Source organism: Dichomitus squalens (genome assembly GCF_000275845.1).
Source record: "Dichomitus squalens LYAD-421 SS1 unplaced genomic scaffold DICSQscaffold_34, whole genome shotgun sequence".
NCBI lineage: Eukaryota > Fungi > Basidiomycota > Agaricomycetes > Polyporales > Polyporaceae > Dichomitus > Dichomitus squalens.
This window is the reverse complement of record NW_006766916.1, coordinates 4,674-28,256: the sequence shown is the minus strand read 5'-3', so window position 1 is coordinate 28,256 and position 23,583 is coordinate 4,674. Positions and strand designations below refer to the sequence as shown.

Genomic DNA, 23,583 nt, shown 5'->3' with positions numbered 1-23,583 from the left:
CAGGTGACGTCTCGCGCGCTTCGTCCTCGACCGCTCTCCATACTCTGTCCCGCCCGTCCACTCGGATTCTTGACAGTCTCCTAGGGTACCGGTACTTCTTCCCTTTTGTATTACGCGCTGCGTGGTCTCACCATTTTACTAGACACAGAAGGCTGGGTGTGCCGCTTTGTGACCCAAGCGTCTTTGCGATCCAGCTTTGGCGGCACGCATGATGGCAACACCCTGCATTTCGTTCGGCTTGTCTTTCTCTGTGCTTAGACCTTTCTGTCTGCTCGCTTTGCCACCCTGAGACGCTCCCTCGGCTCATCGACGCACGCGTAATACCTCACCTGGCGCTGTTATGTCTGCCTCGAGTTATGCGCTTTGGCAGCTCCGTTCTCTCGTTTGTGGACGCCAATGGGCTTTGCTCCCTCGCTTCACTTTGGTGTACTCTCCCTGGTAGTATTAATGAGAAGATGCGTTCACCTGGTCCCTCAGGCTCTTTCCTGGTACTCGTTCTCGACTGGTTCGCGTTTGCTATACCCTCTCGTACGAAGCTTTTCAAGCCTCGGCCATACCCTAATAGAGATGGTTGCTGTCCTTCCTCAATCTCGTCCATCCGGAGCAAGCTTGTCTGACCGTATCCCCATCGCCGATCATTCTGGTCGCGGAGTCCCCCTAGCTGCCCTCGCCACCCTGTCCGACCACGCGATACGTGCACAGTATCCTGTTATTGATATTGCGCACGAAAAACTTGCGAAGTTAGGAGTGTCTAGGTGCACGCTCAGGATCACGGTGAGAACCTGTTCTGAATTTCAGTCGTTGCTTCCTGACGACTGAATACCTCTTTCGTAGTGGGCGGGTTTCGAGAACATGGGCTTCAAGGAGGATATCCGCCTTCTGGGACATGTCATCCCGCCGGTAAAGGCAATTGCCAATGCGTTCGATCGTTTCATCCGCGTCCGTCGTTTTCTGCCTTCTCGGAGGGGCTCTTGCACTCACGTTCTTTCATGTATTCTCCATTATAGGAGTCGGTACGGTTTGCCGGTCATCCGCCCGCCCCGAATCTCTGGCCCCAGCACTACACGCTCCAGGATCTGATTCTGACAGGTCTCATCGTCTATGGCGGAGGCATCATTCAGGCTGAAGTGATGCTCGCCAAGTAGTCCATCGCCTTCTTGCGGTACTGGGAAGGTGCTTCGAGGCTACGTGCCATCGCCTCCGCTGGATAACCGAGGACACCGGTTGTGGCAGGAACACAATCAATTTATACACTACTCAATACCTAATCGCTGTTAGTACAGTAAGAGCTATATAGTCAATCGATATCGCATGTTCCAGTAAACATCCGCGTCTGGCACCCCATCTCCCATCCCACGCCCGCAGCATAGTGGCTAGACCGTCTCTGTTGTCAGCATTACTTATTTTACCATCAATGTATCCAGTAACTGTACGTACTTACCACCAATAAAGTGATAGTGTCTCGATCGTACCCGAGGGCAACGCAATGGACTGCGTCTATCATTGCGTCGAAGCCGTCACTGTTCTGTACACTGATCAGCGAGGATGGTTGCGTCGGTCGGTGCAGATATCACTCCTCTCTCTGACTTACGTCCTAGTCACTGTATGCCGTAGTACGAAGGGGCCCGGACCTATGTGGCGGTAGTTGTTTGTCCGTGTTATGTCCGCGACGGAAGACTGCTCATCCAAATCGAATAGTTGCGTTGCTGAGGTTTGTGCCTTGTTCTGCCACTGTGCTCTTCGCTAATCGCACTTCTGCTGCGCAGATATGACTGGACAAAATATAATCTTTGTTGCCGTTTACCATGTACGCATCAAAGTAGTTCGCGGCACATCTCCCAGGATCGCAGAGATTTTTGGTGCTAACGATAGAACGAGTTAGTGAGTTTGCTTGGCGTTCGGCGACTGCCCATCCTCTAACGTTTCCTTGGAGGGAATGTGAGGATCGCTATTACGCAACAAGCTCTTTGCGTACCCCAACACATCTCACCTTCAGCTCCCCCAGCGAAACGCTTCCTGCATGCCCAGTGCTTAGCACGAGTCCAACTTCAGGTGTGTCATCAAATATCTCAACATCGTTACGGTGTCTTTCGCTGTCCTCCCTGTGTCCCTGTTCGATTGCAGTCGTTGGGGTGTGCGACAGAGCGGAAGCAGAAGTCGGACCGTTCAGATCGGTTCGCACTCAGGATGGTATAAGGGTCGTCACAAAGTGCGAGCATCACAGCATCTCATCGCACCTATCGCCTGGATCCATTTGTTCATCCAGAACCCTCTTGGCAATCACTCTGGCATCATGTCAGGGGTTCATGTTTTCTGAAGCGTAGCTCTGGCGAGTGCTCTTCGCGTCCCCTGCTACTACGTGATGATGTGCTGCGGTGGTGGTCAGCGAGCGACGTAGGGTGATGCAACATCTGCCACGTCGATACGTTAGAACGCTATGGGCAATCGACGTCCAGCTATTTCCCGCAGCAGTCAGACTCACGCCTACCAGTCCCCTGATTTGGTATACCCTGCTTGCGTGGAAGACGCAGATGCACTTGGGACCACCTTCGACCATGATCCTATCGCCCGGTCCATTCTCGCCATGCTTCTGGCGAGACTGGCCGTGACAGGCTGGGCAGAGGCGTGGAGGAGGATGGTTCACGGTATAGGCTCGGGGCTGAGTACGAACCTTCTGCCAGATCGCAACAAGCGTCTCGACGTGGTCCTTGGAACCACCTCCCCCAATGCCAAGATTACCAGGGAGTTTAGAGAGCCTTCAAGCGCATTTTTTTGAAGGAAACCTATTTGGATTCCAGCTCACGGCGACTGAGGAAACGACGGCTTTTAAGAGCTTCGACTTATCGTGTCAGCATGTCCGCTAAGTTCATCAGGGAGGATCAGCATACGGAAATGGCGCATGCAATATGCTGCGCAGCCTGTTAGTCAGAACATTACAATCGACACTAAGGCGGTTCCATTTCTGTACCCATGTACTTTCCACCCCGCTCCAGTGCTTCTACAATATCCGTCTTCGTGCCTGCTCAGCGATGCTACAACGGAGTGTGCGCAGATCTCGGGAAGCCTATGACCTGATGCGGGATCTTCGGCGGTCTAAATGGTCCGATGCTCCAAAGGAGCATCGTAGTCGCGCTTGCAGGCCGAAACGTCGAATAGACACCGCACTAAAAGGAAGCACGGATGACGTGGGTGAGTCTAGATTTCTCCTGCGTCTGGCCTCACTGTCAAACTCGTAGAGACAGACAACTTCAGTCATTTACCTTTTCTACGTGGTGATGTGCTCAATTCGTAGGCCGTGTATAGGGCGAACGGCGAGAGCCGTGATGGAAGCTTAGGCTTTTGGGTGTGGCCGTGTAATAGCTTCTTACTTTCACATGTCATACAGCGCATGGGAATGGGAGGCCTACTGTAGGGCTTATACATTACTTCCGCGCTCGTACAGAGCTGTCCAAGCCTACCTCTGGGTCCACATCATGAAGGACGCCGTATCGTCGGATGTTCTAGCTGAGATTCGGGGTATTCCGAATTGATTGCTTCTGCTTCTCGCTATATCCATGCCTGTAGGGTAGTTTGCGGCAAGCATGTCCATCGGCGTCGGGGGTGTCTAACGCCACCGAATGGAGCCAACACAACGACGTGCATCACCATCGTATCAATGCTGCTCTTCATATCATTAGTATGACATTAGGTATCGTACTCGACAGATGCATCCCTCCCCGTGCTGTGAGATTCGTGAAATGAACGGCCGGCACAACGCGAGGCGTTTCACGGACGGGATGCTACAGTACACCCGCAATGGCAATGGCAATATAGAAGCACAATGGGAAAATGTATGTGTTATGCATGACAACTCCAGGTGCAATCTAGCGCAGTACTCCGTGAAAGGGACCGTGAAGTATAATTTCCTAGATTGACCTCCTATGCACGTCTCGACTTCGGGATGATACACATGAAGCAAAGGAAGGACGAGCAGTACGTAAGTGATGTGTCTGAATCCGCGGTCCCCGGCGTGTCTGGAGAAGAATGAGCATCGCAATGCAGCTAGTAAGGGCTCGATGAGGTATTAAAATGGGAGTCGGTAGTAATCGAGCTCGCTGTACGTCAGGTACCATTCAGACCGCAGCACCTGCCGTTAGCACTAGTTACGGAAGTTGGTTGCGAGATGCCCTCAAAAGCACAGCGATGGAGGTTTCATACTACAATCGTGCAGCTAGATATTGACCTAAATGCCTCATGCCATCATCGCAACAGAGGTCGAGTGGGACTGTTCTGCATTCCAGCCCGCCGGGATACTGCAAATTGTCAGGAGGGACCTGTATGCCATGGGTCTATATCTCGGAAATCCGTGGTCACCGTAGTGGACCCGTACTAGTAGAGATCGCAACCAATCTGGCTTGCTGATGCGCCGACATGGCCCTACGACAGCATTGTCAATGCGTAACGTACCTTCAGGTGAAAAGTCATGATAAGGCCTCGCTTGGAGTGACTATGTAGACTGTCGAGCATCGACCCCATATACGAATTGAGTGGACACAGGTCGCCATTGCATTGGCTGATAATCCTGTATTCTTGGACAGGAACACGACATTGGTCGAACATGGGTTTCTTCTCTCACGCCAGTTGGACCGTGGATACTTACGGAGAGAGCGGTATCAGTATTGTGTCTTGTGGAGCAAAGGAAGGTACGTCTCCCAGCGAGCGTATGCCGACCGATCACAGCCGCCCTACCAGAGCCCAAAAGAAAGCCTGTCCGGGAGGAATTGTCAGCAGTGCAGTCAGGGTGAAGTTAGGTGCGGTCGCCCAGATCGAAATGTATTTTGACTTGCAGACTGCGGACCAAGTTCTGCCACTTGCGCACACCTTGACATCGGGGGTCTGTTCGTGAGAACCAATGAAGATGATGCTATCCTGGTCGGCAGCCTTCGAAAGCTTGATAGCACATTGCCACGTGCATCGTTTCTGCTTGAGCATTATTCGATGCCGATATGAGAGATGAATACCACTGGGACAGTGCGATCTTCCGAGATTAGTCATTCAGCGACGCGATTTGGAAGGCAAGTCATACACATATGATAGTTCCATATCTAAGGCAGTGAGTATGAACTACATGCTACATCACGAGAGCAAGTGTAGGACCCCGAGCCGAGCTACCCGTATTACAGCCGATCCATCTATTGTCGCGGTGTGGTGCCACCTGAGGTGAGAATGCGGTAACAGCAGCGAAGCCTTTTGAACGCGGCATAGAGGAGCCAAGACCGACCGAGAGAACCTTGGCTCGCAGCCACTGGATAGCAATGAAACGAGTATCCAGGCCCCTTGTTTGACACTGACAGACCGAGGGTCTAGCTGCAGCCCTCACTGAGCAGCTATCTGAATCGATGCTTTAACGCTACTCGAGCAGGGAGGATTTTAGGAGACCAGAGCTGAGACGTCCGAGCTGGCAGATAGAATGGTGTGGTCAGAGCGACGCCGCGCGAGGCAAGCTGCTGGCCACGTGGCACAGGTGGCAAGGACCGCGTGGGAATTCAGAGCTCTCGTTCCACTTCAGTTGACCACCTCACGCCCACGACCTATCAAAGTTTTGCAGGTGCTGGGAAGAGATGAGATTCCACCGAACTTGGGAAAAAGGGTAGAACTTGCACCTAATCCACTCAGGTTGCACTGGGTCTCTATATCAAGCGGACTTGGTTGGCCAAGACCACGCGCATGCACTGCCCCGCCAACATGTCATCGCGGACAAGAGAGTGGATGAGTCACCGAGGGACTGTCCCATTACGGCTGCAGTACCTTTCCAAGGGCTCTTGAACCCGGATCATTATCGGGGAACCGCCCTGGCGGCGGGGAACAGCGTAACAGCAGCGGACGAATCATCCTCGCATGAGTTTGGTCCTACTCTGCAAGCCTCCTATCCATCGGCCGACTATACAATGCAAGAAGCCTCATAGCACCTACCGAAAGACTAAAACTCAATAACGACCGATCTCCGGGCTCCCTACATATCCAGCTGTCAAGATGTCTAATCCCTACCAATCACCGAGTTCGAAGAGTTCCGTTTCTTGAAGTTTTCTGGATGCGTCCCGTCGTGAGCAGGAAGAGACTCAGGGGCTCCGAGGAGCGAGCGATGTGCCTCCGGTGGTGCCGCTTTGTGGCAACAGACCGTGGCAGGGCTGTGTGGGCGCAGTTGCAGTTGCCTCTCGCAGCTGGAGTTGTACGGCCAGCGATGGGAGCAACGTTACTCCTTGTGCATGGCACCGTACATGTATGCGAAGCTAAACAAGCAGTCAGGCGAAATATCCGAACCACGTCGTTCGAAAATCTCTTTAAGATATATTGTACATGAACAGACCCTGTATGCGGCCAGGACCCCATTACAATCGGATGCCCAAGGCGCAATTGACGATACCCTAGAGGGCCAGCCGGAAGCTGTTGAGTGCTCGTCGGTCTTCGGCTGTCAGCGGTTTATAGCTACTCGGCGCGCCGCTTGGACTCGTGGGATACATTGGAGAAGCGGGAGGTGTGAGTGGTCCGACAGGGATGACAGTAGACAGCCTGGGGAGGATACCAGACGCACTGCTGGGTCGGTGTTGTCCTACCGTGTATTGCTTCGGGGCGTTTTGTGCAGCCGAAGACGATGATGACGACGAGGAGGACATAGGCCTATCAGCAGTGGGCACCCCACGGTGGACTGGGGAAGACGGGAGAGCCCACGGAGCTGGGGACCATTCTGGGTAGTCCATACCCGCGCGAGGGGATTCGTGCCCGTCACTATCTTCAAGTACGCGGCCAAATCGAGCGATGTTCCCCTTTGCAGACGTGAAGATCCCTTCTGGGACCCGAATATTGCGGAGGTATTCGTAGTTCTCGATGACGGGAAGCCGCGTGTAGTCGTCGCCCTGGAGAAGGGAGAAGAGGTCAGTACATACGCCCGAACGACAAGGGTGACACAGTGGACGAACTGAGAAGTACGCGACGATGTGCCACTTTCGAGGCGGTTCGCCTCGACGTGTGTGGACGTGTGTGGAATACGTCTGCTTCGTGAGGCCATCTGGCTTGGTTGGCCTGTCTTGTCTTCGGATGGGAGCTGGAGGGGCTGCAAAGGGGTCCAACGTTCGCCGAGCCCTAGCAAAATCATCACTCGTGAGAAGAAGGGATACGAACGTGCAGCAACAACATACCGACGGGCAGCCTTGGCTTCCTTCTCTTCCGCCGTCGTCTCTATCTTCTCTTCGTAGAAGAGGTAGTCTCCTCGCATGCGGCTCTGCGACCTGGCATTATGGTCACGCTCGTGAGGGAGAATGCGGTCGAAAAGATTCGATATTACTTACCAACGCCTCCCATCTGTCCATCGTTCCAGTCCGCCTACTCGATAACATGCAGATAAAAGCGTAGGTGAATGAGGCTAAGACTCTTCCGATTAGAAAAGGGCTTACCTTGCTTGTGCTCAGCTTCTTCCCACACAAAAACGTTCCCAGAAACAAGCTGCTCACGCTCATTGGCAGTGAGGCGGCGAGTTATCAATGGCAACACGCCCAGACGGACAGCCTCGAACACGACGTGGGCATCCCTTGCATCCCGGAGGTCTGCGGGATGGTAAGAATTTGACGAGGCGAATGAGACAGGCCGGAAAAGAGACGTACGAAGGGCGGGGTGCGTAGCATGACCGAGGTTATCAACAGGGCGAGCAGCATAAGGGGTAGTCATGGTGTCAACAGGGTGAGATGAGTGGTACCCAAACTCCACCGCCGCCGCAACTTTATAGGCCACGGGGAATCCGAAGTCGCGAAATTCCACAGCCGAAACGGGAAGGTCGCACGAAACGGAGAAGCCCAGGTTCTTGGATTCGAGGGAGCTCGATATGGCTAACAGACAAGAATGAGAAGATGATCGAATCGAATTGATAAGTGAGTTTAACGCGCAAAAGGTGGCTCAAAGAAAGGAACCAGACTGTGCCGCACCTTCGATCCGATACAAACGTTTTTATAGTGCAGGGAAGGAGTCCGATGACGTCTGACATGCACCCTGTCGGGCACACCGCTGCGTTGACGTGTCTCGTTGCCAGTCAATCAGATTGGCTATGTACCATACGGAGAGGATTCGCGAGGACATACCTCCTTGGAATGTGCGCATTGAATGAATTGAGCTTCGTAACCTTAATCCACGCCTTCCAGTTTTCCCATGGCCATCGGACTATCTGATTTTCGCATGGCAGCTTTGTCAACGTAACACTGCTATTACGTCCCGTCCTGCAAGGGGTCATCTTCGGATTTCCGGCATTTCTCCATACGAGACATTGAGCGGGGGAAAACAATGTTAGATATGGACGCCGTAACTGAGATGCATCGGCCCGTGAGCGCGCTGCAAGCTGAGATCCAAGACGCGACCCACAGAAGCTATCGTGTCAGCGGATTCTATCGATACAAGTGGGCCAGTAGCTTGGGATGATCACGCCGCGTGCGCCGCGCCACTAGTTGTCTACAACCGGACCGCGAGATTGCCTGAATTGAATGTCGCATTCAAAGAAGCGTGATATCGTTCCAAGAACGATCGTGTGCCGTGGGTGTGTGTCCAGGTGTAAGCCTGCTTGTGTCACAAAGTTCGAGTGGATCGCGCGACGGCGAAAACCCTTAGTGATTGCTCTGTCGGTGCGGCATGAGGAGGAGAGGGCGAAGCCTCGAATATCGGGCTCGCGACACCACGGTCGCGGGTATGTCCCGCGAGGTGGGGTGCGGGCAACAGCGACGGGCGAGGTTCTATGGTAGGAAGTACCTAAGATAGCTGGTCACGAGCCCGCGAATGCGATGATCGAGTCAATGACTCACCAGAGGCTGGCGCGATGCGCAGCTAAACTTGAGAACGTCGCCTATGCGGAGACAGGGCGATGATTTTGGCGAAATACAAGAGGAAAATGTGTATAGGTATTTCGATGTCCGGATCGGTCCGTTTAGGCGCAATTCAATTCGAGCTTACTTTTGAATGACGTCCAAGATGCATTGATGGAGGAGACAGAAAAGCGCCCGAAACTACCTTAATGCACCGTTCAGGCACGGTGAACTCTCAAGAATGCAAGGGGCAACACACGACTGAGAGCACTCATCCAGGATTAGGGAAACCTGTGCATCAGACGAACCACAGCTTCGCTCTAGTGAGGTGCAGAGACCCTTCACGCTTCACAAAGGTCTTCGCTACAGGTCCAGGAACCGTTGCGACGTGAGAAGGGTGCTGAGCTAACAATGCGACAGAATCTTCTGATACATGTGACATATATAGCAGAGAAATAGGTGTGCTCACCTCAAAGGGGGGCAATGACGCGCTCTGACGTCCTATGACACCGACAGATATCATGACGAACCGGTTCGGCGCATATCAAAACCTTTGTGAGGTAATTGGGGAGGAAGAGCGGGATTCTATTCATGTCCGTGCTTGAGGAGTTCGACGCAGAGTGACTGACCCTATCGTCCACTTCGTCCGCATGGTTGTCCATGTGAAGCTGCTGTTCGGGAAGCTTGGCTACCGGGGAACGAACCACAGCGGCTTGCGCAAATGGCTAGGACTGCCTGGTGCACGCTGAAGAACAGATGCATGCATGCAGATAAAGTTGCTGGTGACAAGCAGATAGGGAGGCGCCAGACCCAAGAGATGCGGATAGCTCGTACTGGGCGTAAGGGAGAGGGTGGCAGGTGGAGGTCAGGTCGGCATGCTACAAGGGATGCTTGAGGCTGGCCGGGAGCAAACGTCCCTGAGAAGATCTAGGGAAGAACAGTCAGCTGTACAATTAGGTTGAAGCTCAGGCAAGCGCGTCCGAGTGCTGTTGCATGCGCGAGACGTACCGTGCCACGCTGAACTGACCGAGCATAGAGCCCATTCCCCGCGTTCGCGCCCGGAACCAGGAACAGTTTTCTGGTTTTGGTGCGGAGACGTACCGAGAGGCGCGTATTGACCTGCACAGTGCGTCATGAGCAGATAGAAGGGGGTAAGAGCTTGTCTTCGGACCGCGCGGTTCTCTCGGACGCGGTCACAGCGAACACGAGACCAGTGCAAGTCTATCAACCACCCATGGGGCGCGGATTCCTTCCCACGGAGTAACTAGAGTGAGAACTGGCGTCTACCCTCCGCGAGCGGAGAGAGCCCGTCAACCACAGGAGGTCAACTCTCCGGAGGGCACAATGTAGAAGAGAGGGCTTCCAACGGGCATGAGGCGAAGGCAGCGGCGTGCACGACGAGAAGTGGACGACGAGATAGTGTAGGTTTCGAGAATGGAAAGGAAGCCAACTGTCTCAAGACCCCTTTCTCATGGGTGCAGCGACGAATCAGCTATCACGAAGATGTTCAGAGCAACACCCAACCTACCGCTTTATGGAAATGTTGCGTGCGTTCGGCGACCGTTCCGTGGCGACGCGATAAGAGTACCCATCGGCGATGTACCTGCTGACTGACATAAGAGAAGGATTCCCATGTCTTGGCTCACATCGGTCGTTAGCCACGTAGACGATGATTGCAGAGACGTAGTAATGGGTTAATGGTGTTAGGGAAAGAGGCGCAGCGTGCGGTCAACGGTATCTTACCTGTAGGAGGGCATCCGCGGACGCGCTAGTCTATGAAGGTGCTAATGAGACCTGGACGCAGCGTGTAAGCGTGCAGTTCAAGCAAGTGACGAAAATCTTGTACGTCACGTTGTAATATTATGGGTTTAGAACGTCTAGTGGGGGTATAACGATGGTCCGTAAATGCAATACGTTTAGCGAACGCAGAGTGAATAGGCGGGCTTGAACTAAATTTCGAATGCGAGGTGTTCCCACGTCTGTGCCGCCGCTGACCAAGGAACGAGTTTTCTCGGGTACTTCGAGAGCACATGTTCGAGGCTTGTGTCCATGTTCATGTGTCATATACCCATTCTCGTAGCTCGTGGTAGAGCGCAGCAGGTAAGGGATAAAATTGCCTAACAGGCGCGTCAGTGCTCGGCAGCGAAAGAGCGGTTGAAAACATGTGCGTACTACTTCATATATCTCACATACGTAGCGCTGCCATACTGCCTCAAATTGGACCCAGTTGGAAGGTGCTCTCGGTTGGTAGCGACGCCGAATCACGGTCAGGAGGGATGCCAAGCCGGTGCGACTGGGGGTAAGGTTGGGCGGAGGGAGACTGAACCGCCGATGCTGACCTGACCCCTGAGAGGGACGAGAATATTCTCCCATAGATGGGTGGGAGTTAAAGTAGGCGTTGACCGTAAACCGCACATTTCACTCATGTCGGGAGCGGGTGAGAGAGCCAAGGCCCAAGTTGGCACTCTCCGACTCGTGGCATTGTTTGGCGGTGCTTGTTCGTCTGTAGCCGCTGGCGGTCCTCCTTGGCGCTCCGCACCGACGTCGGCCGCGACTGCGACATGCCAAGCGCTGATGATACTCATGTACTACCCGCTCTCTCTTCGTCTCGGCACAGGAACTCAAACACGGAGTGAACTGACATGTCGCGGAGGTTTTTCCCTGTCTGACGTCTCCACTTCCGCTTGATTCGGTTGACGCTTTCGACCTCCACGTCCGTAGAGTCTTAACATCCTCCCTATCCTAGCGGACCATGCGCTTCCAAACGCTCCTCTGTACTCTCTCTCATTAACCACCGCTGCCAGACTGGTGCTGCCTTCTCCCAGGCACCATCGCGAAGAAAAGCCGAACCAGAGTCCTATGGTGCGTGTCATTACATCACAATAACGTCTCTTTCCTGATTCTCAACCCTCGAAAGTTAGTCCGACAACCTCTGTGGGGCTTTCTCGGCTACCCCGGTGAGCTTAATTCTCGGACGCTCCGCGTAATCGGCGGCAGAAGTGGTCTTGACAGCTTCTCTAAGCCTGCTGGTTGACGACCGTGTTTGGAGAGATCGGCATATAGGTGCCATTAATCATGCAAGATACTAGGCGGCCGTTCATGCTTCTGCGTGTCCGCATCGAGCAGAGCTGCCGTAGAATCAGTGCACTGTATCTTACTCTAGACGGCACATCGGCACGGCACTCCAAAATATCCCGGAGACTCGAGAGAGACGCCGCTGCAGCACTGTCCCTGAGTCTGTGCGCCATGGCATGCCCCGTGTCACCGCCACCGGAGCTCAGTACGTGTCTTCACGCTTGACTTCCCCCGGAGCTGTCTGTTCATTCGAAAAGTTCATGCTGTGATGCTCGCGGATGTGCTCGAAGCATGAGGCCGATCACACCGAACGCCGTTATGCACAGAGCGGGTTCTGGAGGCGTTGACGTTGGGTTACACACGCGCAGCATTCCGGTCCGCATCGCTGCTTCTGTCGTGTCTGTATCACGGCTGTGACACGAGATGTGGTAGATCTCTTCCCTAGTACGTCCCTGTGCCCCTGCACCATGTGGTGGTATAACGAGAGCTTCTTACATTTCCTGTAAGCACGCTAGGCACAGAGCACCTCTGGAACAGCTCGGACGGCTTCTGAGCCTGAAGCCAGGACCCAACCGCCGTCGTGAGTTTGGCGGAGCGCGGGACCCACGCTTGTTTGATGTCTCGCGTCTCTTCCGGTGACGTACACTGGCGCTGCGCGTGGTATGCTACTGCAACTCCTCGGAAATGGAGGTTGGCACCCCGGGCGGGGTGGCATCATGTCTTTTGATCTTTTTGGGCGTGCGGTGGTGGAGTCGTGTTGGTCTTGCGGCTTCGCTCAATTGTCGGCGTTCTAACCGGCATTTCAGGACCTTGGTGCTCAGGCTTCAAAGCCGTTACATATAGGGGAAGGAGTGCGCACGGCTCGATTGCAGAGGTTGGGCTATTGACGTACACAGTATGGACCAGGCTCGATCGCGAGGCCAATCGAGATGGGTCTACGGCCATCAAGTGGGCGAGCTCCTTCCCTATTATCTGGCATACATAGCGGTGCTGGGTGGGGTGCTCGCGCTAGTTCGCGTGGTCACTAGACATCGGGAAGCAGATTTGCTATGTAGTATATAGTCTGAATCAGGCGCTCAGGGGACATAAAAGTAAGAGCATCATGTCGAGATTGAGACCCTCCGACGTGCGCCCTTGAAGTTAGCTCGCGCCAGAAGGGTTATGACGTGAGACGCGTAGACCAGTAGGATGGGAGACATGGGTCGCGACTCGCACCTCCGGGGACCTGGCTGATTTCATGACCGCTTGTGGAGACACGATGGCGTTACTGTATGGCTGCTGGCCATGGACGATCCCACATCGACTACGATCTAGCAGACAGCTTCGGAGAACGGGCCGCAAGCGGGCGTCGTGTATCGGTGCTGTTTGTCAAGGGGAATGCAGAGATGCACGACGAGTATGGTATCATCGCTGGGGGTGTGGCGGTCATCGTCGCCGTCGATATATGGAGATGCAGATGAGATTCGGGAGAGATTGAAGCCTGTCGGCGGGATCTGGTCTCGATCAATGAGCGTCGGCGGCAGTGGCCATACGAGGAAATGTGCGTCCGCGAGTGTGATCAGTGCGGGATGGAGATGCGAGTACGCAGTCAGGCTACGCTGGACTGGCGATATGGGCGAGGTAGGCGGAGGACCTTTGTTTGCATTCAGCAATTGCGATGTGCGGAGAGGCGTTTTTGGAGGTATGGATGGACGGCACGAACGAGGAGCAATGCCTGAACGGGACAGATGGCGGGGGATTGTGGCGTGGGAAAGCTGAAGCAACTCCCGGCACTGTGCATGTGCTGCCAGTGCTGCTGCTTGGAGTCGGAGAGCGGGCTTAGGTTCCTTTCTCTGCTGCTTTGCATCTTCATCCGCCGCCGGGCACTCGGGACCGTCGCCTGCGATTTTCTGGACGTCGGCGAGCATCGATCTCTGCATTGATCGACCTCGGTCCGGCCATTGTCGGGCCTTCAGCTCGAGTCTGCACTCGGCGGGTTCTCTCTCGGATACTCTGCCTCCATTCCGCTGGCTCTCTGCCCGACTACCACCTTTTGGACCTTCTCAGATATATAACCATTGCATTTCCTCCGCCCTGCCCGTTTAACAGCCTGCGGTCAACTGTGCACGTTCGACAGCCGCCGTGAGCTGTGTACGAGCAGCCTTGCAGCACTTCATTCAAACTCACTCTAGTCTCCTTTCATACCGTGACTGCATCATGTCTTCTCGCGCAAGGTCGTTCCCATTGTCTAAGACACCTCCCACGCCCTCTCCGCTTTCCTCCCACTTGTCTTCAGATTCCACCGCGGCGTCTACCGTCAAGGTCCCGTCTCCTCTCAACCCTGCTGCCCCGTCCCCCAAGCCTCCGTCTCAACCCCCCGCCGATGTCTCATTCTCCAACCCTTTCAAGTCTCCTGCTACGACCTCTCAATCGGCATCTAATCAGTCCGTTCGCTCTCGAGGCGCATCCGTCTCCACCATCCGCCCACCTGCCATCCCGCTTGGGCGCGTAGTTTCTAATCCCATACCCACATCCTCCTCATCCTCGACCACCACTCTCGCTCCCGGAGACTCAGATTTTCGCGAAAGGAGCCGCGCTTCCTCTGTTCAACTTCGCGGGCGTTCCGCTAGTCCATTTCGCGACTTGTCTTTCATCTGGAGATCTTCAGCCCATGGCGACGAGGCGCCCACCCCGACCCATGAACAGTCCACGAGCTGGTGGACGACCCGGGAGGTTGTCCCGAGACCCTGGAAGCAGAAGACGGTGCCTGTCGAACAGACAGACGGTTACATACGCACGCGCAATGTGAGTATCACCTGTTCGCATGGTGGTCTGTCGTCCTGACCCTCGTCCAGCGCGTCATAGAGGCGGCCACGAACGTCCTCGGGACAACCGCTCTTGTCACGCACGAGCTCCTGGAGGTCAGCGTAGATCTGCTCCGGTTTGCGCCCATTATAGGACTCGAAGAGGCTGCACGGAGTCTACTTAGCATCTGGGATGCCCTTCAATTGGTCGATGTGAGTACTCCAGCTATACGTGACATCCTGCATTCCCCAATACCGCATTTTCCAGATCAATCGACTTGCATGTCTCCGCCTCACTGAACGCTGTGCGACTATCCTCATGTCTATCCGGGAGGAAATCGCGAACGCAGGGGACGAAGTCGGTATTGAGTTGCAACCTCCGCTCACGCGCCTGGTCGAGTAAGTGATTGTTCCCTCATAGACGTTCGTGTGCTGACGCAGGTCTCACAGATCGTTCCGCGAGGTTCACATGTTCCTTATCAAGACGTCCCATCGCCCGTTTATCAAACGTTACCTCCAGCGCGATGAGATCCAGCGCGCTCTCGGTGCCTGCCACAGTAGTCTGACCGATGCCCTCGGCATGTTCAACGTGCGTCCATTGCAAAGCTCGCCTGCGCTGCCGGAAATCTCATAATTGTTTTACAGACTTCGATCCAGATCCGTATTCTCAAGCAGGTGGTGGCCGCAGAGCGTCAACGTCAAGCCGACGCCGCCGCGCTCCTGGACTCGATCAGCCACAACGTTCAGGGATCGCAGCCGATTACCATAGAGCCCTCGCTGTATCCACGCGCGATCTCACCCGCTCCGACCAACCGCCTCCTGCTCACAATAGAGCCTGATACCACCGAGGGCCACGATGACTCGGGCCACATCCTCGCACAGCTCCAGGCAGTCACCGCGCGCCAGAACGAGCGCGACATGGTCTATGACACCGCCGACCTACGCCAGCTCATGCGCACCGCGCTGCAGGCCAATAATGACGCGGAGATGATCCGTGTCCTCCAGGTTGGCCGTGATGAGATGCCCGAAGCTATCAAGACGCTTCAGCGCGCCCTTGAGAAGGAAGTCGAACGCGAGAGCCTGGAGGAGGAGGCTGTTCTGGTGTCCGCGAACGTCGCGGCCGTCGAGGTCGCCGGGCCCCAGATCGCCCAATCGGACACCCTCGGCCTTACTCGGTCCGCGACGGTGCACAGTACGGGAAGCAGCGGCACGACGTCGAGCTCAGTCGCGAGCTCTGCAGGAAGGTCTTCCCGCGCACCGCGTGACACGCTTGACCGGGAGTTTATAGAGACCGGGATCGACGCGCTCCGGCGGCTGAGTGGCGCGGAGGTGACGCTGCCGAGCTGGACGATTACCCGGTACGAGGTCGAGCGGGATGAGAAGATTGGCATGGGCTTCTTCTCCGACGTGTACAGAGGCACGTGGAGGAACCATGTTGTGGCAATCAAGGTGCTCGCGCCGACGACGCCGAGGCAGCTCTTCGTGCATGAGGTGAGTATTTTCCTCACTTCGTGCAGCAGCGCAAGTGGTGGTCGGGGGCGGTGGAGTAGCAGGCGTATCAGTGTTGCGTCTCAGCAATGACCCTCGACGCTTGAGTTCCCTATCTGCGTACGTACCGTGGAGCCGACGCGAGGACGTCTTGGGTTCAGATTATTGAGATTGAGTTTACCCGTCCTTGCATCTCGAGCTGCTGCCCTGGAAGATCTTCGTGCTTCAATGAGTCTGGCGGATCGTCATTGGATGCCGCCGGTGTTTATCTAGGCAGCGGCTCTCTTTGCATTGTCTATTCATTCGCCTTCCAGCCCTTACTCTATTCGTCCAAATCTTGATATCGCTTGTGGGTGATTGAGTGCTGACCTGTGTCCCGGTGAATCGCATCGCCGATCCGGTTTGTCTAGGTGTCGATCTGGAAGACGCTCCAGCACCCGAACGTTTGCGAGCTTCTTGGCGCGTCCTCGGCATCCAGCGACCCCCCTTGGTTCTTCGTTAGCCCTTACTACAAGAACGGCAGTCTCGTAACCTACCTGAAGGGGCTGCCGTCGCTAGACAGTGTCGACTTACTCAAGATGGTTCACGAAATCGCGAAAGGAATGTCATACCTCCACAGTCAAGGCGTCCTGCACGGAGATCTCAAGGTACGTGATCTGGTTCGCTGAAGTTCGGAACACAGAGCACAGATGGGAGAGCTTAATTTCATGTGCTTTAACAACAGGCCTCGAACGTGCTCGTCAATGATAAGCATCACTGCATCATCTCTGACTTTGGTCAGAGCGAGATGAAGTCGGAGGCGTACCGTGTAAGCGGGCTGCCCCTTCCCCGTACGTGCGCTTGCGCCTTATGACACCTGAAGCACTATATAACTTGCGCTGAACAGACGGCACTCTACGCTGGCAGGCTCCGGAGCTTATGTCAGCTCAAAGCGGGCTCACACAGCAGATCGATGTGTACGCGTTCGCAATCACTGTCGTCGAGCTCCTCACCAAAGGAGCGCTTCCCTGGCCCATGGCTGACGACGACGCCGTGAGGCACTTCGTCCTCCGTGAGTCACACCTCTCACCGCTACATAGTATGTCGATTCACACGACTTGTCAGGCGAGAACATGCGTCCAGAGCTGCCACTGCAGCGCGTCTGGTCTCAGCAGCTTTCGGAGGTTCTCCACTCATGCTGGCATCGTGACCCCACTATGCGCCCGCCGTTCCTTAAGATTGACAAAGACGTCCAGCGGCTGCGAGCACTTCATGGCGCGGACTTAAAGGAGTCGCCCGTGTCGCGTCATCTGGGGCTTGAACAGATGAAGGCACGCAAGTCGCCGGATATGCATCCCATACCGCTCCCTCTACTCCCTGGTGAGTCCCTCCGAGAGCATTAGCCATGGATCTGATTGTCAAGCTCACCTCCGCTAGACGAAGTCACTGCCTCCTTTGTCGAGGTTGGATCGGCCCCTTCGACGGACGTATCGTTCATGACCGCCATGGAAGTCGAATCTGTCACGGGGCACTCGCAGGATTACCACGGTGACTATCGCGATCGCAAGGATCCCGAGACAGACCTGAGCCGAACGAGCAGTCGCGCGTCCGTCCAAGACAGTCAATCGTCAGAGCACATAGAATTCCCGCGACACGTCTCTCCCCCTCCTCCGGACGAGCACGCTCAAAACATCCGCGATGAGCGTCGGTACAGGATGCTCCTCCAACACGAATTCCACCCATCGCGTACGTACGTCTCACATCCTGACGCTACGTGCATGGGCTAACTACATACTCCCAGTAACACTACCGCTGTGGACGCCGTCGCAGATCCTTATAGGTGCGGTCGGGTATCACAGCAAGACGAATTACGGCGAATTCGTGACACTGTTCAATTCGTTCGAGCCGGAAAAGTCGTCGAACGGCCGTGTGAAGAACATACCATCTCTGTATGGTTACGGGCGCGTGAGCCAGGGCAGCCAGCGGCAGGATAAGCGCAACGTTGCCCAGCGAGGCATGGACATGATTCAGTCATGGCTGGGCCCAAGAAATCGCGCTGGAGAAGCAACCTATTCGTACGTACATCGCGCGCTGTTTGTTCATACGATGAGTGTCCTTACCATGGATGACTTCCTAGTCGCCGCTACTCTGCCCCCTTGCGCTCTGGACACAAGGCTGCAAACCTGTTCACCGAGTCTACGGTGTATCGGTACATGGAAGACCTCGTAACACCTAAGAAGTGGTTCAAGGCTAACGCGGACACTATCCTGGCGATCTACGGGGAGGAGAACCGCATAACGAAAGAAGACTTATATCTCGGTACGTCTACATCCTCTTCACGTTGGCACGTCCACATATTGATATTCGGTATGTAGTCATCGGCACGCTTGAGGCTCAGGACTACGCGCTCTTCGTCAGTCACGAGCATCCCGATGGCCAAGTCAACTTCAATGTCTTCTCGGCGACGCGTAACGGTCGGCCTTGGGGCGAGTTCACGTTCTCGTTCGATATATCGTCGTCTTTCCTTGGCGGGCCCAAGTACGAGGAGGAACCAGTCGGAGCTCCGCAATACGCACGTAAGATCTCTACGTCCGGCAATAACGGTCGATGGGACAGCGTGCTTCTGGCGCGACTGCGCTTCAAGCCCGACTCGACTGAGCCCACTTCGCTGTAGTCATTAACCATTACGCGCTGGCATTCGCGTAGTAGTTGCCTCGCATTCATGCACTGTCGCCTGCAGGTTGTCGGTTCGCATGGATTGACATGCATCCGGTTTACACACGGACAATTTGCTACACTTCACCGATGCCCACCCACACAACCATTGCACAGGTTATTTTGCATTCCTTGGCACCCTGTAAACTCACCGCATTGTTTCTCAACCCACTGTATATTAGACACACGGAGAATGGAGGACTGTAATTTATTGTAGCTTAATGGCCCCGGTACTCATTTGGAATATTATTCGATATTTCGAGCTCGCACCAAGGCGCTTATGCGTGCCGATCCCTTCGAGCGTCGACGACGACGACGACGACACCTGCACATCTCTTTCTAACCGTTTACCTCACCCGCTCGTTCACCACCGCCTTTCGAAATGCTCGGTCTCTCATCTATGGCGTTCCCCTCTTGCTTCCCTTCCCGCTCGCTCAACTTCGCACAGCGCGCAAATATCACAGCTTCGTCCATTCATCTCCAAGTGCGAGCTGTATCCTCGTCTCCTTACGGTCGTACGCACGTTTGGAAGCGACGGCAAAAGAAACTGCCCAATCCAATGGTCCCCGTCTTCCCCCAACGCCTTGTCCGCGTAGATGGCTCTACCATTGTTCACTGGACCACTTCCCCGCGTTCCGTCATCCGCCTCACGCGCGACACGACGAATAACCCACTCTGGAACGCAGCTCGATTTGTGGGTATGGACGAGGAGGAAGATGAGGTCACTGGGCGTATGGGACGGTTCAGCAGGCGGTTCGCCGACTTGGGTGGGCAGAAGTCGGACTTGGACTGGCTGGACGAGGCGAGCGGGACCGAAGGCTACTCATCGTCAACGGGGGGAACAGCCAAGGGCAAGGCGAAGTAACTCTCCAGTCAGACCCAACGACCTCCTGTTCGTACGTCTTGAGCGTCCTTCCGCTGTCGCATCATCCACGTCTCACGGTCCACACCTCGTTAGCTGTGAAGCAGTCCGTCATTGGTATTGTTCTAGAGTACCAGCTCAATCTATTGACCACATGTTTCTCAATCAACCCGAGTTGGCCGATGTCGCCTTGAGTCGCCTGTTTCTCTATATTCCGTCCGGGCTCGGCAAATGCTTACCCCGTGCTTGACTGCGCTTCCCTGCTTCGCGCGCACTTGATGCCATATACACTTAGCAACGCGTTGGCACAAGCACTCGTGAGATGGTCTTCGGGTGTTCTCCTGTGGGGACATATAGCTTTGCTTATTGAATCTGCGCTTCTTCGTGCGGGCTCAAGCTGACTCCGGGGTTCTCAACGGCGATTTTGCTCTGTTCGATGGCGATGCCCACAATCTGAGACCTTGACAAATAGTGCTGTTCCGGTGAGCACTTGTTCAGTCGTATACCTGTGTGAGAGCTAATTTAGGTGCGTTCCATCCTGGTGCCCCTATGCCTCCTCGCGTGACTGAAGTAACACGAGTATACGCGACGCCTGTCCGATCCGTATTCGCAGTCTTGCCTCATCCTCGCTTTCCTCCCGCGGTCGCTTGCGACAGGACCCTTTGCTCTGTTCGACCCGCATTCAAGGACGCTCCTCAAAGCTCTCCCAGGTCCGTGCTGGCCTCTTCGTCGTTCGCACCCTTGGGCTTGGCAGTCTCACAGCGAGCTCAACAGACCAACCGTCCTATTGCAAAACTCTCACATGAGCATTTCGTCGTCGACCGCATGGCCAGCTTGAGAGATCTCTTTGCATGTTCTTGCCACCTCAACGCGCAGTCTCCGCACTTATCCGATTCTGCTGTAGGAAGCTCCATCTTGTCGGCTGTGACTCTCAAGCAGCTGCCACGCCCCCTACGTTCTACTCGTAGAATGCTGCATAAAAATCCTTCCGTACGCGAACCACTGCACAGCCATTGTATAGATGCTGACCATCGCTTAACAAGCCTTTCTCTATACATGCACGCAATATCATCTCCAGGTCATGGTATTGATTGGTAGGCGACGAGAGCTGCGTTAAAAGGCGGCGAGAATGTGCTGCGAAGTCTGGTTGACAATATTGTCCTAGCCGCGCTCGAGTTAAGCGCGTGTACTGCGATGGGATCCCCGTGGCCCAAGCAGGTAAACACAGCTGCAGCATGGATGAGAGCGGGCGCATCTGCAACCAGCAAGCTCCTCCGTATCTGTCGGAGAACTTCGAGGCGCAGCGATAGTGTCAGAGCGGAGCTCTAGTCCGATGACGACGGAATAAGAAATGGACGGCAAGCGCCCCCCCCCACTTTGGGATTTTCGGCGGTCGTACTCGAAGCGCCCCCCCCACTCCAGGGATTTACAGTGGGCGAGCTGCTTAGACCTCGTCATCGATTCGTTGAGTATCTCGTGCCACTTCATCTTATTTCTCGTTCCAGCTATATAGGCAACATCGCATCGAGCTCCTCCTCTCCATCGCACCTTCAACAGCCAGCCCTTCCCTCGCTCCGCTGCCGATACCCGCCCTCTACATCTTGCTCTACACACCGCTAAGCGCCTATCAGACGCATAATGGCCGACGCTAAGGCACAGAAGAGACAGAAGTTTGAGAGCATCTTCCCTGTCCTCCGCGATGAGCTCCTCGGCTATCTCAAGCAGGAGGGCATGCCAGATGATGCAATCACTTGGTTCCAGCGCGTGCGTTCTCGTCTGTGTTTCCCCTTCAGCGCCCGTACTGATTTCGAATTGGCATGTCCGCCGGATGCTACTCCTAGAACCTCGACTACAACGTCACAGGCGGGAAGCTCAACCGTGGGATGTCTGTTGTCGACTCCGTCGAGATCCTCAAGGGACGGAAGCTTACCGACGACGAGTACTTCAAGGCTGCTCTTCTCGGCTGGGGTGTCGAATTTGTGAGTCTCTTACGCTCGATTCTCTTCTCCTACGTCCGCCTGCGCGTTCGCCCCTCCGTTACCCGTACTCCTCGTGTCCACGAGGCTCGTCCTTCTCAACCCAACAATCTGGCCTGCGCATGCATGGATGCTGACCGTAGGCTTCCCTTACAGCTCCAAGCCTATTACCTCGTCTCGGACGACATGATGGACCAATCGATTACTCGCCGTGGACAACCATGCTGGTACCGCGTCGAGGGCGTGAACTTACTTGCTATCAATGACGCGTATCTGCTCGAAGGCTCCATCTACTATCTCCTCAAGAAGCACTTCCGCTCCGAGCCGTACTACGTCTACCTCCTCGACGTTTTTCACGACACAACTTTCCAGACCGACATCGGGCAACTGATTGACCTCATCACTGCCCCCGAGGATAACGTCGACTTGAGCAAGTTCTCGCTTGCAAAGCATGTAGTCTTCTTCATTCTTTTGTCTGTGTACTAATCTCCATCTGCGCGTGTAGGCACCAGAAGATCGTCATCTTCAAGACCGCCTACTACTCCTTCTATCTCCCTGTCGCCCTCGCCATGTACATGTGTGGCATTCCCCACTCATCGACGAACGACCCCTACGAGCTCGCGCAGAAGATTCTTGTCCCGCTTGGCGAGTACTTCCAAGTCCAGGACGACTTCCTCGACTTCGCTGCGCCTCCAGAGGTACTCGGTAAGGTTGGCACGGACATCATCGACAACAAGTGTTCATGGTGTGTCAACACCGCGCTCGCGATTGCAACCCCTGCGCAACGGAAGGTCCTCGACGAGAACTACGGCGTGAAGGATAAGGCAGCCGAAGCGCGTGTGAAGGCGCTGTACGAAGAGATTGGCATTCGGAAGAGGTACGCCGAGTATGAAGAGGGTGCATACGAGCGAATCATAGGTCTCATCGAGACTATCCCTACCGAGGGTGCGGACGTCGGCGCGGGAGACGTGGAGTTGAAGAGGGAAGTGTTTAAGGTGTTCCTCGACAAAATCTACAAGAGGCAGAAGTGAGTCGCGCGCGGCATTTGATTAGGGCGAGGGCGAGGGCGGCAGCCAGAAGTGGATGTCGGTTCTGTAGTACAAAATAGCTAGTCATGTTCCTCCTGTACGTTTGAAGTACGTATGTGGGAATACGACTTCGTGTTCTAGCTCAAACAGCCAAGTATTGGTAAATTTGAAACCTGTAAAATCGGAACAAGGTCCACAACTTCCTAACAGCTAGAGAAATCACCTTTAACCCAACCGGAGGTCATGGGGGAGGCTGTGGGGCACCTGGGGCACCAGCTTGTTTCAGGTGAAATGACCTGGTTGTGGTGCTACGGTCCTTGTTCCACGGAAAACCTGGAATTAAGGGGCTTGATTCCAGTTTCTAGGGAATAGGAGGTGTTGAACTTGGACTTATCCGGTCCGGACTACACGAGGCTATGCGTCTCCTAGCGCTTAGCTGTAGTCGCTTATGTAGTATGTTACCATATTTGGGACTCTCTGCTCGTGTACTATAGCTATGCTTCCGGACTCTTCTGGTACTGTCTAGGACAATCCGTACTACTCCAGAATGGTCTAGACAGGTCTATGCCTTACTCATCTCTTACTCATCCTATGGTGCGATACGTCGCAATTCTTTTATCATTGTATTATTCATCGCACTATGGTACATGTGACTAACCGCTCTTTGATTAGTCATAGACACTTCTCTGTAGTATATAAGGGCTTCAGATTGCGTCCTCCCTCTTCAGTCTTTCCTTACTGACTGAAGAGTGAGTACTTCGTTATATCTATCTCAGGGTTAGGGAGGGAGATCGAAACCGAGCGAAGCGAGGTGAGATCGACCGGTTAGGGTTAAGGGTGGGTTAGGCGAGCTGAGTC

The 23,583-nt window shown here is 54.7% G+C and overlaps 7 protein-coding genes across 7 annotated transcripts; 5 read left to right on the top strand and 2 right to left on the bottom strand.

The window, feature by feature from the left end:
* Positions 1-567: 567 nt before the first annotated feature.
* DICSQDRAFT_172518 (uncharacterized protein) lies at positions 568-1,145 on the top strand (the record flags this gene model as incomplete). The annotated part of the gene is made up of 3 exons (XM_007368269.1): positions 568-774; positions 835-939; positions 1,008-1,145. 3 exons carry the CDS (start codon positions 568-570, stop codon positions 1,143-1,145), a joined length of 450 nt encoding a protein of 149 aa, XP_007368331.1.
* A 5,259-nt stretch (positions 1,146-6,404) lies between these two features.
* Positions 6,405-7,701, bottom strand: DICSQDRAFT_66069 (uncharacterized protein; the record flags this gene model as incomplete). Its single annotated transcript, XM_007368268.1, has 6 exons — positions 6,405-6,893; positions 6,957-7,119; positions 7,176-7,265; positions 7,326-7,362; positions 7,431-7,580; positions 7,638-7,701. The coding sequence occupies 6 exons, from the start codon at positions 7,699-7,701 to the stop codon at positions 6,405-6,407; spliced, it is 993 nt and encodes a 330-aa protein (XP_007368330.1).
* An 803-nt stretch (positions 7,702-8,504) lies between these two features.
* DICSQDRAFT_148797 (uncharacterized protein) lies at positions 8,505-8,882 on the top strand (the record flags this gene model as incomplete). The annotated part of the gene is made up of 2 exons (XM_007368267.1): positions 8,505-8,755; positions 8,825-8,882. 2 exons carry the CDS (start codon positions 8,505-8,507, stop codon positions 8,880-8,882), a joined length of 309 nt encoding a protein of 102 aa, XP_007368329.1.
* A 1,247-nt stretch (positions 8,883-10,129) lies between these two features.
* On the bottom strand, positions 10,130-10,436 carry DICSQDRAFT_148796 (uncharacterized protein; the record flags this gene model as incomplete). Its single annotated transcript, XM_007368266.1, has 2 exons — positions 10,130-10,283; positions 10,348-10,436. 2 exons carry the CDS (start codon positions 10,434-10,436, stop codon positions 10,130-10,132), a joined length of 243 nt encoding a protein of 80 aa, XP_007368328.1.
* Positions 10,437-13,104: 2,668 nt separating this feature from the next.
* Positions 13,105-19,083, top strand: DICSQDRAFT_156526 (uncharacterized protein). Its single transcript, XM_007368265.1, has 13 exons — positions 13,105-14,678; positions 14,729-14,890; positions 14,946-15,076; positions 15,128-15,266; positions 15,323-16,168; positions 16,576-16,812; positions 16,890-16,995; positions 17,052-17,216; positions 17,270-17,524; positions 17,582-17,890; positions 17,946-18,219; positions 18,282-18,463; positions 18,520-19,083. The coding sequence occupies exons 1-13, from the start codon at positions 14,091-14,093 to the stop codon at positions 18,816-18,818; spliced, it is 3,693 nt and encodes a 1,230-aa protein (XP_007368327.1). The 5' UTR covers positions 13,105-14,090; the 3' UTR covers positions 18,819-19,083.
* A 263-nt stretch (positions 19,084-19,346) lies between these two features.
* On the top strand, positions 19,347-19,667 carry DICSQDRAFT_14843 (uncharacterized protein; the record flags this gene model as incomplete). Its single annotated transcript, XM_007368264.1, has 1 exon — positions 19,347-19,667. A coding segment is annotated over one exon (321 nt), but the record flags the coding sequence as incomplete, so codon positions are not given.
* A 1,509-nt stretch (positions 19,668-21,176) lies between these two features.
* DICSQDRAFT_109488 (farnesyl-diphosphate synthase) lies at positions 21,177-22,873 on the top strand. The gene is made up of 4 exons (XM_007368263.1): positions 21,177-21,485; positions 21,563-21,700; positions 21,854-22,146; positions 22,203-22,873. Exons 1-4 carry the CDS (start codon positions 21,360-21,362, stop codon positions 22,726-22,728), a joined length of 1,083 nt encoding a protein of 360 aa, XP_007368325.1. The 5' UTR covers positions 21,177-21,359; the 3' UTR covers positions 22,729-22,873.
* Positions 22,874-23,583: the final 710 nt, after the last annotated feature.

Excerpts from the sequence above, each read along its gene's own strand:
- DICSQDRAFT_156526 (XM_007368265.1), top strand. The coding sequence starts at position 14,091 with ATGTCTTCTCGCGCAAGGTCGTTCCCATTGTCTAAGACACCTCCCACG. Across the intron at positions 15,267-15,322 it reads ATGCCCTCGGCATGTTCAAC|ACTTCGATCCAGATCCGTAT; the intron begins GTGCGTCCATTG and ends ATTGTTTTACAG. Across the intron at positions 16,169-16,575 it reads GGCAGCTCTTCGTGCATGAG|GTGTCGATCTGGAAGACGCT; the intron begins GTGAGTATTTTC and ends CGGTTTGTCTAG.
- DICSQDRAFT_109488 (XM_007368263.1), top strand. The coding sequence starts at position 21,360 with ATGGCCGACGCTAAGGCACAGAAGAGACAGAAGTTTGAGAGCATCTTC. Across the intron at positions 21,486-21,562 it reads CAATCACTTGGTTCCAGCGC|AACCTCGACTACAACGTCAC; the intron begins GTGCGTTCTCGT and ends TGCTACTCCTAG. Across the intron at positions 22,147-22,202 it reads AGCAAGTTCTCGCTTGCAAA|GCACCAGAAGATCGTCATCT; the intron begins GCATGTAGTCTT and ends CTGCGCGTGTAG.